Here is a 20,524-nt window from a genome sequence, read left to right on the forward strand (position 1 = left end):
GTTCTAAGGGCTGTTTCCCCAGTGTTACTACTACAGGGTTCAGCGGGTAGAGTAGGCACAATCTACCTCTCCTCAAATAGTGGCATCAATTTGCTTCTCTCCCCAAATCCTACCTAGAATTTGGGGATCTTTAAGTAAAGATTTTGGCAATAGCTATATCTATCCATCCCAGCTGTTGCTATATGAGTTTTCTGCTATTCATGAATCTTTCTGGTAAGACTTGTCTTCTTCATCTCTCTTTCCACTTGGGTCTCTCCCCTTTTCTCCTGCTGAGCTGACCCCTGGGCAACTGTCATCCTGCCCTCTACCCCTTCCTATGTTGCCATATGGCCCAGGGAGAGTGCAGAGATTTCCCCAAGCAGTGAAGAACCCCATCCACTGAGATAGGGCCAGTCGTTAACAAACCTTCCCTGCCAAACGGCTCTAAGGCCAATCTCCCTTGGGGAGCACTGGGTTCTCTAGTGCCTCTGGATGTTCATTGTATTCATTACAGCCTATCAGAGGTTCTCAGATTGAATCCTAAAGTGAGGAGACTTATTTGACCAAGACTTCCCAAACTCATCTGACACTGAACACATTTGTTTTTAGGGACATCTATTGGCATCTGGTGATGTACCATATTTTCTAATGCAGTTTGAAATGTGTGTGTTGTTTTTAGGTAGACATCTTCTGTTTGGATTTCCAGGTTGGCGGGGGGGGAGATGAAGGTAGGGAGGGGATGAAAAGGGATAAATTCTGGAGGAATCAAACAATAGCTTTGTGCAGGTGTGGAAACAAGAAATACAGGTACAAGTTAGGCCTCAGGGCTTGCTCCTCCTGGCTCCAAGCAGGGATAACATTTCCTTAGAGACCCCTGGACAAAATGCTTGGCTTGAGGGGACAGGGCTTGAGGAGGGTGGAAAGATAGTCACTATTCTCTTTATCAGCTGACTACCTTTGGGCATATCTTTGTGCATCGTGGAAGACAGAGAGGCAAATTCTTTGACTTGTAAAAACTAGTCATGGGAATGGTTAACAACAACAAAAAAATCACTTTGAAATAAAAAACGTGAACTTTTGGGGCGCCTGGGTGGCTTAGTCAGTTAAGCGTCTGACTTTTGCTTAGGTCATGATCTCGCAGTTCGTGGGTTTGAGCCCCGCATCGGGCTCTGTGCTGACTGCCAGCTCAGAGCCTGGAGCCTGTTTCAGTCTGTGACTCCCTCTCTCTCTGACCCTCCCCTGCTCACGCTGTCTCTCTCTCTCTCTCTCTCCTAGAAATAAATAAAACATTAAAAAAAAAACCGTGAACTTTTAAATTCGTTAATTTTTTAAAATTATTTTTTAACGTTTATTCATTTTTTGGAGACAGAGAGACAGAGTGTGAGCAGGGGAGGTGCAGAGAGAGTGGGAGACACAGAATCTGAAGCAGGCTCCAGGCTTTGAGCTGTCAACACAGAGCCTGATGTGGGGCTTGAACTCATGAACCATGAGATCATGGCCTGTGCTGAAGTTAGAGGTTTAACCAACTGAGCCACCCCGGCACCCCTAAGTTTGTTAATTTTAAGATAATGTCTTCTACCTTAATAGTGAGATGCAATGTAGCTGAACAAGTTAATAATAATATCTACCACTGATAACAATGTGACAGGTATTGTGATTAAGTGTGTACTCATCATTGTCTCATTTAATCCTCAGACAACTCTACACGGCACGCACTACTGTTACCATCCATATCCTTGCTTGTAAAAAAAAAAACAAAAAACAAAACCAAAAAGCAAAAAAAGGACGCCTACATCAGAGGATTGTTAGCAGGTTAGAGGTAGTTCACGCATAAGAATTGGCAGCTATCAGTACTTTGCAAAGACAGAAAATGACAGTAGGTGTTGCAAACAAGTGTGAATGTAGTGTGTGTGTGTGTGTGTGTTTGTGTGTGTGTTACCAATTTCTCTCCTTGTCAAGATTGCAAGAATGTGCCAGAGACAGCTGGTCTAGGACAAGCATTGGCTAGCGCATTTGCTTACAGATCAATAGGAGGGAGATAATAATAAAGGGAAGGTGGGTTATGACAAGGAAAGTTCAGTGAACTGTTTTAGCAGAGAGCACCTGGCCGACAGTGCCTTGGGAAAGCATTACCAATTAAGGCTTTGGATGGCCACCAAATGTGCATTTAGGCAAAATACAGGAGGGGAACCCCAGCAGCAGGGGCCTGGTCAGAGAGTGCCACCCTGAGGGAGTGGTGGGGAGAGGCCACCAAGCTGGCCCCGATGAGGAGAAGGGACTGTGGAAGGCTTGTGGTGAGCCAGGAGAGACTTTCTATGGGGTTATGGACAGAAGAGCCTCTAGGGATCAGCCTGCCCTGTGAGCAGGAAGTGCAGGCCCACGTACGAGGCAGGGACATCAGGGTCTCCCCAGAGCTCTGAAGAATCCCTGTCTCTCTGTGGTTGTGCATTATGCTCTGACATCTTACATAATTCAGGGCCATAAATTCAGTGCCGTGGGAGAATGATCTAAGGCCAGATTATGTTTTCTGAGATTCCTCTGTGGCCTCTAGGAGCAAGGTCAAAAGCATCTTTCCATTAGCTCAGATGTAATGAAAGCACCCTTTTATGTCTGTGGAAGCTTCTCACTTTTTCAGGTGTTAGCTCAGATGTCACCTTCTCAGAGAGCCCTCTCTTCCCTTACCCCATGTAATGTGTCCCCAAACCCAGCCCTCTCATATCTCGCTGACACATTGCCTGGTTTTCTGTCCTTTTCCCAGTACTTGACGCTGCATGACATTACTTTCCCCACTAGAACCCATCACCAAGTCCCTAGGACCTATGATCCAGTCTGGTACAGGGACTCTGAAGGATCAAGGTTTGGGGAGGCACATTGCTTTAAACCAGAGATAAAACTTTCATCTTTATAATAGATACTAAAGAGACCAGTTTGGGACATGGGATATGCATCTAAGTTCGCCTGTGAAAGTGTCACTTGCCTTACCGTTCATTTGGTGATTTGGTGCGAGTTGAGCCACTATAACGTCCAGGCACTATGCTAGGTTCTGATGAGGAGTACAGCCCTTCCCTCATGGGTCTTGGGGACAAGTGCAGAGGGATTACTGTACAGGTATCCATCACAGACGCTGGGGCAGATCTTTGCATGTGGGGCAATAACATGGGGGAGAGACTCAATACCTCCCTGGGGCAAGGAAGGCTTCTTGGAAGGGTTTTTCTCTCCACAGTAAAAGCAAGGGCATGAAGACAGTGGCAGCCCAGCTCCGTGGATGAATGTCAATAGCTCTCCTGGCTGCTGCTTGGGAAGCCTGTGGATATGGTTGGGAGGTGCAGTGAGGGCGCCCAAAAGGCAACTAGCAGAGGCTTGGCAAGCTCTGATTGGAATGCCCTCAGGCAACAGAGGAGAGAAAGGGCTTTTAAGCTGTGTGGTAACAGACTCAAATTTATATTTTAAATATGTCACTTTGGCAGCAATGCATGCATTAGACAGAAGGAAAGGGGATGTGGGGATAAGGTGGAATAAGGAAGTTACAGCAGGTAACCAGGAGAAAAATACTCAAAGCCTGAGATAATAGTAGTACTATTGTGGTAATGGTAGAATTACTGACAGGAGTGGAAACTGACTTTTACTGGACGCTTATTCTGTATCAGGCACTATGCTAAGGGCTGATACCATTAAATTCTCAGAGAGTGGCCATGGTATAGAGATAGGAGAGGAGATGAATTTGAACTATTTCAAAGGGGACATTTAGAGGGTTTGCTGCTTGACTACATTGCTAAATGTGGGGGGGACTGTGCTTCTTTTCACTGGGGTCGGGAGTGGGGGAAACAGATCTAGGCAAGGGAGAGGGTGAGAAAAGGTGGCATTCGGGAAGGGTCAGTTTCAGGTTTCTAAGGGAGACTTAAGTGAATGTAGAGCTGACCACAGAAGTTGGGCCAACGAATCCGACTAGGAGGCGATTGGTAGATAAGCGAATGTTAACACCAACCATGGAGAAAGAATGTAAAGTGGATAGGAATGAAGCCCAAGGGTTGAGCCTAGACTAAGTAACCTTCAGAGATAGGGAAAAAAAAAGGAGTTTAGAGTTGCAGAAGGGGATAGAAGAGTCAGGTAGGTTGGGATGGAACCAGAAGTGGAACAGAGAAAAAGAATTTCAAGATTCAGGGCTGAGCAGTGGCATCAAGAGGCATGGGAGGCTCAGGCAAATGGGGATCTGCAAACATTTATTCCGTGTCGCAATCAGGGGTCTTGGCAGACTTGAGAAGAGGAANGAGGAGTTTAGAGTTGCAGAAGGGGATAGAAGAAAGAGTCAGGTAGGTTGGGATGGAACCAGAAGTGGAACAGAGAAAAAGAATTTCAAGATTCAGGGCTGAGCAGTGGCATCAAGAGGCATGGGAGGCTCAGGCAAATGGGGATCTGCAAACATTTATTCCGTGTCGCAATCAGGGGTCTTGGCAGACTTGAGAAGAGGAACTTCAAGGTTCTGCTGCCGGTAGCAGAACTGAGGTATGGTAGGCAAGAAAAGAAAAATGAAGGCACCCACTGGGGTGCCAAGGTCGGGCAGCGCTTTCAAGATGACTGGCTGTGGAGGCCAAGAGGAAGAAAGAACAGGGCATGTTCAGTGGGGGATATATTACTGAAAAAGAGTTTCATAATTTTTTTTTAACATAGGTGACACCTGATCCTGCTTAAATAGGAATGGGAAGGAGCTAACAGAGGAGAGATGATAATACGAGTTACAGAAGGAATAATTGATGGAATAAAGAGGAAATGGGATCCAGACACCATCATAAAAGAAGACAGATTGTCGCAGAAGTTTTAAGAATTCTGGTTTTCAAAATTTTATAGTTTCCTAATCTTATATATTTGAAAAGAGGTATAAAATTAATCTTAAGCTTTAGTTCATCCAAGTGAAAAATGATCTTTCCACAATTTAGTTAATTAAAATAGTTAATTCCTAAATCTGGTAATAATTTCTTATCTATGTTTTTATTCATCTCCACAATTTAGTGGCCACATTCAGCATTTATGGAGAGAGAAATTACATGAGAAATTCGATAATGAGAATCAGAGTGACAAATGCATGACCATGGATGCCAGCAGCCTTGCCTAAGGGCCCGTGGCAACGTCATAATCACTCAGCCTTTCCCACCAGATCCAGGCGCTGGCTCTGCATCCTTCTGTAAATAGCATTCCACTTGGTCATTCCTAAAGTCAGAATTTAAAATGGATCTGCCATTCTTGAGTAAGAGGCTAATTTACCCCCTGGGATCAAACTCCAGCCCAGAAGCAGGATGGGGAGTCTCTTACAACTATCTCTGCAGATTTTGGGATTCTTCTGCTTGGACCAGACCCCATCTCCACCACCCTGAGCCTTGCCTTCTTGTGCCAAACTCTGGCAGCCTGACCCTCAGAGGTCTTTCTCATTCAGAGTTGGGGCATTTTATTTCTTTTCATCTTGTGTCCATCCCTGGTCAAGACCCTGACTCTTCTCCTGTGGACTGTTTTCTTTCAAAGGGGGGACGGTCTTTCCCTTTTTTGACATCTAATCCTTCTGTTTTTTGACATCTGACCCTGATTCGGCTTTTACTGCCACCTCCCTAGATAACAGCTAATGAAAATGGCTCTCTGCTGTGGTTTAGATGAGACAGCTGGTTGTCTGGACGGCTCCCTGCAGGGTCACCTCTTGCTCTCAACACTGTCTGCTCAGGACTTCTTCCAGACCAGGAGTTTATCCACAGTCCCTTTGGGCTGCCTTTTCCTGGAGTACTCTTTCCTCATGCTTCACCTGGCCGATTCCAGTTTATCCTTCTGTCTCAGTGAGCCCATCACTAATGTCCTCCAGGATCCCGAGTCTGGCTTGGAAGTTCCCCTCTCTGTGCCCTGCAGCATCTGTCCACCCCTGTTCCAGGGACCTGCCACGCAATTCGGTGAGGGCTCACTTCTGCTCATCTCTCCAGCTAGACAGGAAGGCAGGAGTGTGCACCTCGTCCCTACACAGTGCTGGGAATGTGGTGGGTGGTTAATAGCAAGTTGTCGAATGAATGAGTGAACAAATACATGAACATTGCAGCTAGTCTTTTTCTTTTCTTCTATGGACTTTTATTTTTTCTTTCCCAACTTTTTGTCTGTAACTATATAACAAGAGGGCATTACTTGCTTGTTTGGTTTTATTGTACTTATGGTTTTAAAAAACTGTCATTTCTTGGGGCACCTGGGTGGTTCAGTCAGTTAAGCGTCCAACTTCAGCTCAGGTCATGACCTCACGGGTCGTGAGTTCGAGCCCCGCTTTGGTCTCTGTGCTGGCAGCTCAGAGCCTGGAGCCTGCTTCAGATTCTGTATCTCCTTCTCTTTGCCCCTCCCCCACTCATGCTCTGTCTCTTTCTCTCTCCCCAAAATAAATAAACATTAAAAAACTCTCATTTCAGAAAAAAAGAAAAAAAAACACCTTTGTATCTATGTTGTGCAACAGATGATAGCCAATAGAAGAGAAGAATGAACCATTTCAGAAACGCAGCAAAAACTCACTAGTTCAGATGACAAAAATCCTGAATTTCTAATACAATGGAGGAGAGTTCCCAATTCAGCAAGCTTTCTCTTTATAGTGCAAATTGCTTTTTTAAATAAGAGCAGAGAGACTGTCTAAAATATTTAAAACAAATTCTGCACTTCTTAGCACTTCAGGAATACTGATGAATATTTAGGTGTATGCTAATTACTTGTCATTTCTATCCATTCACTAAAATAAATGCCACTCCTAAGAACCTCTGCTGGTGAATCATTTGTAAAATATACTCCACATTCTCCATCAAGGCACCCAAGCTCCTCTACCTCCTGTCTACTACTGACCTTGGGTAGCTTTGTCTCCAGACACTAGACACTCTGAGCTGATGGCTTAGTAATGTCTTCAGGACCCTAAACACACTGACTACTTCACACCTCCACGCTTTTGGTCATTCATGTTCCCACTGCCTGTAAGTCCCTGTCTAGATTTCTTTAACTGTGGTCTGTGACTTCTCTTATCCTAGTCTGATTTTCCTGAATATCTTGGTTAGACAGAGTGTCCTCCTTCTTTGTTCCCCAAGTCCCTTCTGCATGATGATCCTATCACTTTTCCAAGAACAGAAACTGGGTCCTACTCACCACAGGGATCCCTGGCACCAAACCCAATTCCAGACATAGAGTAGGCACCTGGTACTGATTGAAATGGACTTGAACTCAACAGCTCCATTTGAAACCATCTACACAATAACTGTTATTAACATTAACATTATTTTATAACTGAAACGGCCCTTCAACCTAATTGGCCTGAATTAGTGAGATCGCACTGTCCTATTAATATTGTATTATCTTTCTCAAGGGACTTCTGAGATAATTCAGTGGAACAATGTACGTGAAAATAGTTTGTAAAGTACCAAACAAATGTGGATGGTTGTTTGAATTTCTCTTATTGAACTAAAATGACATTAGTTAGACAATGTTTTCTATTATTGAAACTTAAGATTCTTTTGTGTTTTTGTGAACAAGAACACATTCTATATTGTGTGAAAATAGACATGACTTTAAACCAAATCATTTTTACAGGTCATGTGAAAGGGAATTCTACTCAAAGCAAACAAAAAAAGAGAACTACATGGGAAAATTGTGGGTGTGGTGTGTTTACCTCATGAGAGTTTATAGTTCATTTTCTGGGACACGTTTCATAGTGACAGTGGGGAAGTACCAAACAAGCTTGGGCAAAGAAATCTTCATTCAGTGGCAATAAGTTACCTTCCTGGAATTTGTAGGTATCAGTAATATCCTTTATGCCATCTCCTCCAACTTCTTTGGTCACAATTAATTTCCCAATGTGGGTGGTATCAACGTTTTCAACCACGTGAGTGCCATCTTTCTTGACGGTAATGTAAATGAGATCACTGTTGACCTAAAAACAGGAGAGGACAGTGTTAGCCATCATCCAATGTCCTTGTCACCAAAATCTTTCTCAGGGATGTAGTCATCTGGGATCCCTACAGTTGACATGTTCCTTTCTTCAACAACATTGACTTCACAGGGCTGGACTCATTTTAAAATTGTTACCAAGGGCAGCCTAGCTTCCATTAGCCACGAGGTGTCATAAATTAAGAGTACATGGACTATTGATTGTTCAAGCATCAATGATTTCTTTCTCCCCTTTTTCTTGCTAGTGAATCCCACCTCTTCATAAAGAGCCAAAAGCACCACGCCTGTTACTTGGTTTCCCTGACTGCTTTTAAGCCAGCAGTGACTGTGTGACCTACTGCCAGGAAGAAGAGGAAGTCTGTTTGGGTGGCTTCTGGGAAGGATTCTCCTCCATTATAAGGGAGAGAGTTTGCCTTTCCCTTCCGGCTTTTGCATGTTTTCACATGAAGTGAGTGACGCTTGGAGCTTCTGTAGCCACTCTGGGACAGTGAAACATTGGCAACAAAACAAAGATGGCCAAGAAGAAAGATAGGAAGCACATGAGGGTTTAACAGTGCTGTTAAATGTCTGAGCCAACCTTGGGACCACCTAATTTAGGATTACTTACAGGAGAAAAACTTACGTTAAATTCCTCTTGTTTAAGTCAACATTTATTTTAATGTTACTTGCTGCCAATAGCATTCTAGTTGAAAAATGATATTAGGCTATCAGGAAAAATTCAGGCAACTTTCTGGGTTCAGCAAGTAAACCATGTTATTTGTGGTATTTGGAAATAACATCTTGGGGCCATGCTGGCTGACCCCTAAGCTCTCTGACATTCTGCCTTATCACTCTACTTTTCAGAGACAATGTCTAAAGCTGTGCCTGAAGGCTGATTCTCAGAGAGCCTCTTTTTATATTCTTTACAAACACTTTCTTGGGATCCCATTTATTAGCATGGGAGTGGGTAGGAAACACAAACTATGGTGCATTATCAGGGGCACCTGCTGAAAACAGTCTTTGATGTGTTCATGAAATGTTTTCTAAGCTGCAGCTTCCTACTCTTTCAAATAGAGCAATAACAGCAACTTCCTCAGGGTGGTTGGCAGAATTAACTGAAAAGACGTCTATAAATTACTTATCATAGGGCCTGACATGGATCAAACACTCAATAAATAATAATAATAATATCATAAATTAATAAATAAATAATACTGCCAAAGTACTATAGTGCTATAGTCTTAAAATGGACAAACTACATTTGGTCACTGACTGCCCTTATAGGATTTACTTTCTAATAAGGGAGATCCTGTGCATTAGAATCAGCTGGGGAACTTTTCAAAAAATAGATGCCCAATCAAGGAGGTCTTGGGTGGGATCTTAAATCTATTACTTTTTTATATTTAATTTTTAAATTTTATTTGAGAGAAAGAGAGCAAGAGAGAGCATCCTAAGCAGGCCCCATGCTCCCACGGCCCTGCAATCATCACCTGAACCGAAATCAAGAGCCAGAATCGTAACTGACTGAGCCACCTGGTGTTCCTAAATCTATTATTTTTAAAAGAAGATCTGAAATAATTGTCTTGGACACTCAGACTTGAGAACCCCAGCAATATGGTACAAGAAGTACCTTGTGGGGGAATGTCTAAGATACCATGGGAGCACCTGGGGCAGTGGGATAGGGCAGTGTGAGCATGGTTAGGAAACAACAGCCAAGTTGAAAGCTAGAGGATGTGTAGGAGTTAGCAAACTAAAGGATCTCATGTTAAGTGTTCTTACCACCCAAACACGCGGAAATTTTAGGAGGCAATGGCCATGTATAGTTCTTTCATTGTGGGGAGGTGTCACATGTGTATGGGTAAGTCCGAATTCATCAAGATGTATATATGAAATGTGTGCAATATTTTACATTAATCATACCCCAAGAAAGCTAAAGAGAATAAAGCAAAAAGTTAAAAAAACAAAACAGAATGGAGAGAGGAAGATTGTGACAGAAAGAGGGATTGGCCATTGCCACAGATCTCTGAGGGTATTTGAGAGACACACTGGATCAGCTGCAAGAATCTTGGGTTCTGATCTTGAATGCGTACTTTTAGAAAGTCCTCCTCTCTAAACTTAATTTCCTGTTTCTATAAAATGAAAATAATAATACTTGTTCTGCCAATTTCATAGGAACGTTTTAGTGAGATAGGATCTATGTGAGCATGGCTTGTAAACTTTAAAACTGAGTAAAAATGTAGTTTTTTATTAGGTAATGTGGAACTTGATGATAGAACCCTAACTTTCCAAATTGAGTTTAAAAAGAACAACGTCACTGCTTTCTCACAAAATGTTCTGAATTTACTTGAAATATGACCTCTACTAAGGAGAAAACAAGTAGCCATCATCTATTGAATAACCACAAGGTTTCAGGGACACTTACAAATTATTTGATTTAAACCTCACAACCACAGCCACCTGATAATAATATACATTATTATCCCTATTTTACAGATGAGGGTGCTAAGTGGGTCAAGAAGGGTTAGCAAAGTGCGTGTAGTCACATAGTTGGTTGCTGCTAGAGAATGAAAATCCTGGGTTGGCCCACAGCCTGTTCCCTGACCTTCACCATGCATTGCCTCTCCCACATGCTCCTGCCAGACCATGAGTGCCACCATGAGGTGGTGTGATGATTTCATGCCTGGGGTTCAGGTGGTTACATGCATGGGCCTCAGATATCTGAGGGGAGATAAATGGTGGCCTTGTTCTTCAGCAAAATAACCATGGCTTCATGGCATCAGCCATAGAACATGAAAAGCCAAAATATGAAATCAGGACTAGGAAATAATAGAGCAGTCACCTAAGGGGTATTTGTCATGGGGGCGGGGGAGTAAAGAAACTAAATGAGCTTCCTGAGAATTTTGGCTTTTCCTTTGGAGGAGGCCATACATGCCCAAACAGCTTTCTCCTTCACTTGCAAATTATAGCAACAATGTTGATAAATATCCTCTTAATAACAGCCCTTACAGTTTTCCAGGGAGACAAGGCTAAATATGAAAGTGGCTAAATCATTGTTTGCCCTTGAGTATAGAGCTTAAGAAATTTATGCGGGCTAAAATCTCAGGCCAGCCCAGCAGCACTGTCCTTTGTGGAGAGAGGAGAGGAGAAACCCACATATGAAATGGCTATTGCATATGTATGTTGGGGGAGTGTGGACAGAACATATTGTTTCCAATCGACATTAGCAAGCTTTCTTTTGGTTTCAGCCACCAGTGCAATGGTTTTCCATTTCGGCTGTGTATGAGTTACTGAGGTCTTAAAAGAGTACTGGTGATAACCTGGAGGCACCTGGGTGGCTCAGTTAGTTGAGTGTCCAGCTTTTGGTTTTGGCTCAGGTCATGATCTCACAGTTTGTGTGTTCAAATCCCAAGTGGAACTCCACACTGACAGTGCAGAACCTGCTTGGAATTTTCTTTTTCCTCTCTCTGCTCCTCCACTTCTCATGCTCTCTCTCTCTCTCTCAAAATAAATAAGTAAACTTAAAAAAAAAGTACCAGTGATAGGCCCCCCACCCAAGGCCAATTGCATGTCTGTGGTAGACTGCTATAAGTGCAAATGATGCTGGAAAGAATATTGGACCTACACTGTGTGACTTTGGGCAAGTTACTCAATATCTGAGAGCTTGGGCTTAAAATTGCCATTCTTGCAGGGCTGAAAGGTAGATCAGTATACTCTGCATCAGCTTTTGTTAGCTTGCTTGCTTGATTCACTGACCCATCCATCCATCCATCCATCCATCCATCCATCCATCCTTCATTCATACATTCATTCAATAAGTGTTTATTCATGACTACAATGTGCTAGAACTTGATTTCAGTGATGAGGATACATTCATGGAGCTTATATTCTAGAAGGGAGAAAAAGAATAATACTGAGACACTGTAGAAGGATTAAAGCAATAGGGCAGGAAGTGAGATTTTCAGGTGGGGGGAGGGGAATAAGGCCTTTTTGAAAAGGCCTGTGCAAAGACCTGGATGCAGCAAAGGGTTAGGCATGCAAAGTGTGGTAAAGGCTGGGGAGGGCTTTCCTAGCAAAATGAATGATATATATAAAGATTCAGGAACAAGAGTATGTTTGCATGTTGCCAGAAGAGCAAGGTCAATATAGCTGGAAGGAAATGAGCAAGGGATAGGGGTGGAAGGAAAGCCAGTGGCCAGATCACACAGAATCTCGTAAAGACTTATGTGCAGTTTTAATGTAAGGGTGGAAGAAATCCATTAGAAGGTGTTTTATTTACATTTTTAAAGGACAATTCTGGCTGGTTTATGGGAGAATACACAGGAGAGGGGTAAGAGAGGAGAAGGAGGTGGGCTAGGGATCAAGTTCATAGAGCTCAGTGTTGTACAGAGCTCAAAGGGTAACAATGGGGATCACAGACCTGACTAGATGCATGGTGTATTTAGAAGGTATTTCTGGCAAAATGCATGAGGAAGATTGAAAAGAGAAGCCAATCTGATCCCCAAATCATATATGCTATTTGTATAAATGGAGGAATTATTTTAGATCTGAATAGGAGCCCTAAGAATGGGCTAACAAGTGGTAGAGAAATAACCTTGAGTTGAGAACTACTGACCTGGAGCAAGAGAAGGTGCTACGTAGCTTCTGAGCAATGGAGCAGTTACCCTGGCCTGGGGGAACCAGTCATCATTGCTGCAAACATCAGCTCAATTCCAGAGAGGGAAGGAGGAGGGTGCGTGTGCATGAATGTGCATGTGTGTGCAAGTTTAGGATGGGATGGTGTGAAGGGGAAGACAAAGCCAGCAAGAAGAAGCTAAGATAGAAGTGAAGCAGCAACTCCCAAGAGCTCAGTGAACATAGAAACTCAGGAGGTGACTCCGGACCTTAGGACTGCTCTGTGTTCTCCCTTTAGAAGCCATAGGCCACCAGGAGTTGGGGAGAGAAGAGACAGACAGGCTTCTAGAATGGAGGCCTTCTCAGAGCATAAGGGAGGAGGGCAGATAAATGGTCATCAAACCCTGGGAAAAATCTAGACACATGAAGAATAAATCTCTACAATAGAGGAGGAGAGGGAAAGGGGCAGAGGTTGGATGCTTCCCATGCACACACCTCTTTTTTTAATTTTATTTTTTTTATTTGAGTCTAGTTGACACATGGTGTTACATAATTTTCAGGTGTACAACACAGTGATTCAACTTCTCTCTACGCTATGCTGTGCTCACCACAAGCGTAGCTCCCATCTGTCGCTACACAACACTATTACAACATCATTGACTACATTCCCTGTGCTGTGCCTTTCATCCTCCTGGCTTGTTCTATAAGTGGAAGCCTGTATCCTCTGCTCCCCTTCACTTCTTATTTTGGATTCTGCTTTCACTCAAGGAGACCACGGCACTGAGAAGATCAAAACACGTCAATGAACATGATGTTTAATCCAGCCCGGAAGTGAGTAAGGAATGACCAAGAAAGTCAGCGAAGCGAGAGGCAAGAAAAGGCACACTCTGCTGACTGCCTGCGGTGTCTACAGTCAGGCTTCCGCAGCCAGCGGATGGAAAAGGGAAGGGAGGGTGCAGAATGAACCTGAGTCACGGACACTCTCATTAAAGTTAAATACAATGGCTCCCATGCGGTCCTACTTTGGGTACTCTTGAGAAAAGATTCCTCACACACTTTCAACAGTTTGAGTGTCTCTTATAAATGGCTCAGCCCTGGGGCTCAGCCTGTGCCAAAGCAACAAATTGTATGCTCTGTCAGACAAGTCTGCAGTGGCTGAGAGCTGAGTAATTATAATCTGCGAATCCCGGTGACACGCATAACACCCCGATCTATATTTAATAATAGCAAAAAGCGTTTGCATTAACAGCTATTAGGCGATGCGCTCTTGGAGAGAGGTCTCCTTCTTTGCAGTAATAAAGCATAATAATAAAAATATGAAAACAAGGCTTTGTGAATTTTAGAATGATTTCCCATTAAGAGGTTCTCCCAGCATAGTAAACTATCAGTTGGTGGCTGGGGAGGTTGGGAGAAATCTTCAAATCCCAAAGTGAAATCCAGGGGATGAAATCCTAAATACGGTCTGCCTGTTTCCCCCAGTCTTCTAGTAACTGCAATGGTAGTTTCTGTGGAAGAAATACTGTTCCCTTTGTGTATTTCAAATGCCTGATCTTGCTGTCTAAATATCCACACTTACTTTACTTTCTAAACATTTCCGGATGGTGCCTCAGCCTTCCCCACTTTGCTGTTGCCATTTGTGAGGTTTAGGCCCCTGCCCTCTCTGGTGGGAATGGAGAAAGCACAGCCTCCCAACTGACTCCCCCTCACCCCTGCCCTGCCCTCTGGGGCACCACCTTCAAGTCCAGGCTCCACCAGGCTTACCTTTCTTGCCTGTGGTGACTCCTTTACAGGAGGCATTGACCATTTTTCAGGACATAAAGTCCCCACATCCAGTTCCTTCCGCCTTCATCTTTGACACCCCTGATGCATCATTTTTCATGAGCCTACACAGCTTGTAATTTCCCATACACATCATCCTGATGCTCAATTTGTCCCCTCTACCTAAAATTCTTTCCTTTCTCTGGCATCTTTCTTACCCCCTTGGCCTCTGTGTGTTCCCAAAATGCTCTACTCATCCACTGTGGCCATTACATAAGTGTCATTATTGTCTGCCCTCATGTCACTCTCCCTCCTTGGACTGTGTTTTATGGCCTTTACTGTCCTACTTAGTTCCTACCCATATTTCTCAATTAACACATCTGTATGTATTAAATGCAGGTCATTTATCATCTACATTGCTCATCTGATAATTAGTTCCACAGAGTCTCTTGTATTACTGTTATTTAACTTTTGATGTGCCTTACGTACTATCACCTCCCATCAAGAATCTAGTTTCTTAAGGGCAGAGGCTTCTGAATTCCCCACAGGACAGTTCCTGTCACATACTTATAACAGGTATTTATTCATTCCAGAGTAGTAGTAGAGTGTGGTGGTTACTGGCGTGAGCTCGAGTACCTGCCTGGCTTTAGATCTTAGCATTACTTTTTATTACTTCAATGAATGTAGGACGGTTACTTAACCACTCTGCCTCAATTTTATTTTCTGTAAAATGGGAAGAATCATAACTTACTTTATTTTACTTAAATGTTTATTTACTTATTTTCAGAGAGAGCGATGGGGGGAGGGACAGAGAGAGAGGGAGAGAGAGAATCCCAAACAGACTCTGCACTGTCAGTACAGAGCCCGACGTGGGGCTTGAACTCACAAACCAGGAGATCATGACCTGAGCGGAGATGAAAAATTGGATGGTTAACCAACTTAGTCACCTAGGCACTCCCATAATATTAATTTTAAAGGGTGACTAAGAGCCTCAAGTGGTAGGCAAAGTGATTACATAGTAAGAAATCAGTATACAATTACTCCACTGAGTTTATGGGTGAAACTATACTCTGGGCAAATCCTGCCTATCAGCCTCTCATGTATTTCTCTGCTCTCTACCCCCCTGTCTTCAGCAGCCTCCTAACCTTCTCCTTTACTAACACCTCTTATATTTAATTTTAAGTTTAGAGATCTATTTGGAGTAATCACCAACCACCTCATCTGTTTCTATCCCTGTCCACATGTCCCAGAATTTCACACCTTTTGCCAAAGTGTCCCCATCAACCCATTAAGTGTGCTGCCTCCTGGCTGTCTTTCCCTCCTCTCCTTATTCCAGCAGCTCAACTTTCCCTCCCAGAGGATAGAGGATGGCTTGGAGTGGCAAGAAATGGGCTGCAGTTCCCAGACTAAGACCATGTCTGGGGTGCATTTGGATTTTGTTTTTACATGAATGGCTAGGTTAGTCTGGGAGTGAAGCAGTACACTCTGGAATTTTCATTCATGGACTGTCTCTACCAATCTTTAGTTGAGGGATTCACTTAGTCACTTAATTTCTCAGGAGCCATTGATACCTATTTCATGGGCACAAAATACTAAGCAAGGTTAGTAATGCAATTGCTTTTCAAGGAGAAAATCTCAGAACATCAAGGAAATAAAAATGTTAAGTAAGAACTGCATTTAGATTTAAGGGCCTGGAGGTTGGAATGATGTCTAGTCAACTTTGTAGACATGAAACACACACCACGTACCTGAGAAATTTAGAAGTAACAACCTGGTGTCTTATTTGTCAAGTGTTAACAGGTTGGGAAAGAAAGCACTTTTCTCCAGCTTTCCACTTACCTCTGCAAAAACAAAGGGTGCATCAAACTGGAAGCAAATATGACCATGCTTAATGGCTTGAACAGAGGCTGGGCCACATCGATACATCCCTGCATCACACAGAGGAAGAGAAGTATGAGTTTGTCATCTTCAGTTCTGTCCAAACATAGATATGGGCTCTGTAGAGGCAAATGTTCCTAACTTCATTGCTGAGTTAGCCCAAATGCTTCCCATGGCCAGAGAGGGCGAACGACCAGCATATGTAATCAAGATGGCTTTGCTGGAAATGCCTCTACAAACCAAAATTTGAAGCCATGAGAAGCATAGAGAGCATCAGTATTTCTGTGGCTGTTCTTCTACCTATAAACATGTACTCAAGTGTGTTCATACTGACCTGTTTGCCCACATAAGATTGATCCTTTTACAATGAGCTGGAGTCTGGAATGTTGGAAATGGTAATGTGTCCCCAGTGGTTGTGTTGTTATTTGTTTTGATTTTTGGTTTTTGGTTTTGGACATTATGGAAATATGTCAAGTGTTAAATAGGGGAATTTGGACATAAACCACACACGTTGATCAATGTCCAACATGCATTCAGGAAGTCACTAGGCATATACTTTTATAAAGTTCCTTACATTTTAACCAGGTATCTCTAGTTAATAAGAAATTAACTTCTATTAGTCATCTCTGACATTTCCTCATGATATATAATCCAGAACACCAGAAAGTGTTGAATATTCTCAAAATCCAGCATAAATAAAGCATAAGAGTCTCTTATGAACAAGTAATGAATGTTTATGGATATATGTGTATATATACACACATCAATATCTCATATCAACACCTGAGGAAGCAAACATAATGTCCCCAGGCCACTGATGTTTATCATCATGTTAAAGAGAAATGGAGGCTTATGATGTGATTTTATAAAAATCTGGGGGAGGTCATGGCTGCCTCTCATTGCTTAGCAAAGTCTATAAGTTAGATGACAAATACATACTATGTTTTAGAAGAAATCAAACAACATAAAAAGAAATCAGGTTCTGGGAAAACAACAATTTAAAGGATGATCTGTAACTATTTTTGGGTTCCTTATTTTCTCTATTGCCTTTTATCTTATCAGTGTGTATCACAGAGGGCTGAGGTATATTTTAGAGCCTAGTAAAAGTGCTTACACAGATATATTTTTTCTCTTGTCTTCAAAACTGCTTCTCAAAGCAAGGGTAGATGAATTATATATGTTAAGTTTTATACTTTTTTTTTTTTTTTACCAGTTATAGGATAATCAGGGGAAAGCTGGTCATTGAAATGAAATTAAACCTGATTGACAGGCAGCTAATACTGTACATGTGCCCAGGAAACACACTTTTGATGTTGGTTCCCAATGGGAGTGTTTCCCATACATCAAATGTAATCCTAACAGCAAAATAAAGATGATTGGGAAATAAATTCCTTGAAGGAGGATAAGTTTTACCATCACTGTTTTCCTGGGGGGTGCTGTCCACAGCTTGCCAACCTCCAAATCCAACAGGAAGATCAGACCTTGTCATCCAGGCTTCATTCCAGCAGTGGTAGTTCCTGCGAAAACACCACTCTGGTGAGATTAAACCTCCCATTCCATTCCAAGAAATCAAAAGGTGACCAAAATTCCTGCAAATATGTGATCTAGAAATTGCTGGAATGGATTAAACCAAATTGAAGACTCTGAGAGATATCCTAGCCTTGAGTTTGCTGGGCAGTTGCATTCCCATTGGTACCTGTGGGAGGGCACCAGCTATCTGGACGTGGCTCTTTCCTTCTAATATCAGTTTCAAAGCTACTCAGAGCATTAAACAGTTTTTTTTAATGTTTGTTTATTTTTGAGAGAGAGAGAGAAAGAGAGAGAGCATGAATGCATGGAGGAAGGACAGAAAGAGACGGAGAGAGAGAGAGAATCCCAACAGGCTCTGGGCTGACAGCATTTGATCCCATGAACCATGAGATGATAAACTGAAATCAAGAGTCTAATGCTTAACAGCCAGAGCCATCCAGGCACCCTAAACAGTTTTGATCTTAGCCACTCTCTGCTTTAATGAAACAGAAAGCACTATGTGCTAAAAGGGTAGAAAGTTTAATTGAAATAGAAATGCATATATCTTTGAATTTCTTTTAGATTTATATTTACATTTATGCATATTAGATTTATAAAAGGCGGGGCGCCTGGGTGGCTTAGTCGGTTAAGTGTCCGACTTTCCCTTAGGTCATGATCTCGCGGTTGGTGGGTTTGAGCCCCGCGTCGGGCTCTGTGCTAACTGCCAGCTCAGAGCGTGGAGCCTGTTTCAGAGTCTGTGACTCCCTCTCTCTCTGACCCTCCCCTGCTCACGCTGTCTCTCTCTCTCTCTCTCTCTCCTAGAAATAAATAAAACATTAAAGAAAATTTAAAAAAAAGATTTATAGAAGGCATATTTTTTGTAACAAGCAACAAAATTCTTGTGTTTATGGCCTTAGGCCATTGCCATAGAAACTATAACATTAACTCCTGACTATAATTGTCTCAAATTTGTGGCAAATTTCCATTTGGTGTCCAAAAAGAAGAAAAGGATGTCAGAACAAGTATCTCTTATCCCTTTATGAGAGGTGGGCAGCCCATGAGCTGAGGGCCATGCAAAACTTTTCAGAACTTGCATGTGACCCATAAGGCAAGATCATGGGATAAAATGTCATCATGAATTGTATTATTATGTCCTTGGAAAGACCTGAAATTATATGACAGTACAGAAAAAAATGAGAGCACATTAACCCGTCCATGCTATAGAAAATATTCATATAGTAATAACGATTTAACAGCAGGGTAAGGTATTCTTGCAGTCTTCATTTATAGCACTGATGAATTTCAAATCCAACTACCACTTATCCTTTGCCTAAATGTCCTTCAAAGTCAGGAGTTCGTACATGTTCCCATCTCTGAATTTGGCTCATCTTTGATTGGCTCAAGTCAGACCTATTAATTTAACTATGCAGCCTTTATGTACCAGACTAGGTGCTGGGGATGTGACAATGACCAGCACCTAGGTTCTTGTCCATAGACTCTCATGATCCAGGAGGAGTAACGAACAAGTAAACCAATTTGCTGTGAGGCTTAAACAAGATAATGCATGTAAAGCACTTAGAACAGAGCCCAGAATGTGATAAGTGCTCAAAAATAGTTAAGTCTCATACTTTTAAAAATAATTAATAGCAGTGGTTTTAGCTACAGTGGAAATTGGTGTGGGGTGCACTGGGTCTCAGTGGGGCAACTCTCAGGGTGTGAAGAAAAGCTTCACAGCAGGAGTGATATTTGAGCTAAGTCCTGAAAAATGTAGGAGTTTAGAAATTCAACAAGAGACGAAAGAACAAAATTGTAGAGGCATGAAATAGCCCACATGGTGTGTCTGGGGGACTGCATGCTATTTGTTGTGGCATGAGGGCATCATGCTCACATCTCTGTGTGCATGGGGGAGGAGGGGTGGGAAGTGAGCTTGGGCAGGGAATTATAAAGCTGACAAATAGTGTAGCACTCACTGTGTGCCAGGCATTATTGTCAAACTTTTATGTACATTGGTACATCTGAGGTTCCCATACCCTATTAGAAAGGTACTACTATTCTTAACTCCAGTGTGCATGGGAGAAAACTGAAGCACAGAGAGGTTAAGTATCTTACCTGAGGTCACACAGCTGGTTAGCTGTAGAGTTCTAGGGCCCATGCTCTTAAACCATGAGCTATGCCATTGGGGAGGATGAGACTGTGAGATTCTTTTATCCCAAATCAAATGATTGAGTTCTATTCTTGGGCAAGTTAAATTTGCAAATCTGTCTTTGTGGAAGGTGGGCGGGGAGGCAGGATGGGTGACAGAGCTGAGGTGGCCTCCACCCCCATGGGGAGGGCCAGGAGCCACGGGCGAGTACCGCCAACAGGCTTGTGGTGGTGAGGCAGCAGGATGAGCGGGGGAAGACTTTCGTGTTTCCAGGGAATATGCTGGCTCCATTTACCAAGACTGAATGAAGGAGGAAGAGAAGACGATTTGTGTTGGTGTGTGTGTATTGGGTGGGTGACAAGTTCAATTTTGGACGTGATGAACTCAGGTGCTCGTGAGAAAGGAGGTAAAATCCTAGAGACATTTTTTCATGCACATGTGACAGTCAGGATTGGACAAGTTACTGGCGACTGCACCCCTGGTGGAGGAGAGTGGGGGTAGAGCCAGAGGAAGGGAGCACAGGGAGCATAGGTTTCTCCCCTCAGAGTGATCTAGGTTGTGAACATAGGGCAGTGGCTAGAAGGTAATGCAACACAGGAGGATTGTTTTAGTGATTTTCACATTAGGAGAGATTGTTGTGCTTATGGAGGAGGGACCAGTGGACAGGAAGCAGGAAGAGAGAATAGGAGATGGGATAAAAGGAGATTGAAATACCAGGAGGATGAGGTT

General features: G+C 42.8%; 1 protein-coding gene across 1 annotated transcript in view; it reads right to left on the bottom strand.

The window, feature by feature from the left end:
- Positions 1-20,524, bottom strand: part of F13A1 (coagulation factor XIII A chain) — a 162,749-nt gene that overhangs the window by 26,305 nt on the left and 115,920 nt on the right. The window contains exons 9-11 of the mRNA XM_077770057.1: positions 17,557-17,660; positions 16,105-16,193; positions 7,747-7,900 (exon numbers count right to left, since the gene is read on the bottom strand). Of these exons, the coding sequence (XP_077626183.1) occupies positions 7,747-7,900; positions 16,105-16,193; positions 17,557-17,660 (347 nt within the window). The remainder of the gene's footprint in view (positions 1-7,746; positions 7,901-16,104; positions 16,194-17,556; positions 17,661-20,524) is intronic.

The sequence above is a fragment of the Crocuta crocuta genome, unplaced genomic scaffold (genome assembly GCF_008692635.1).
Source record: "Crocuta crocuta isolate KB4526 unplaced genomic scaffold, BGI_CrCroc_1.0 scaffold24, whole genome shotgun sequence".
In the NCBI taxonomy this organism is placed as follows: Eukaryota; Metazoa; Chordata; class Mammalia; order Carnivora; family Hyaenidae; genus Crocuta; species Crocuta crocuta.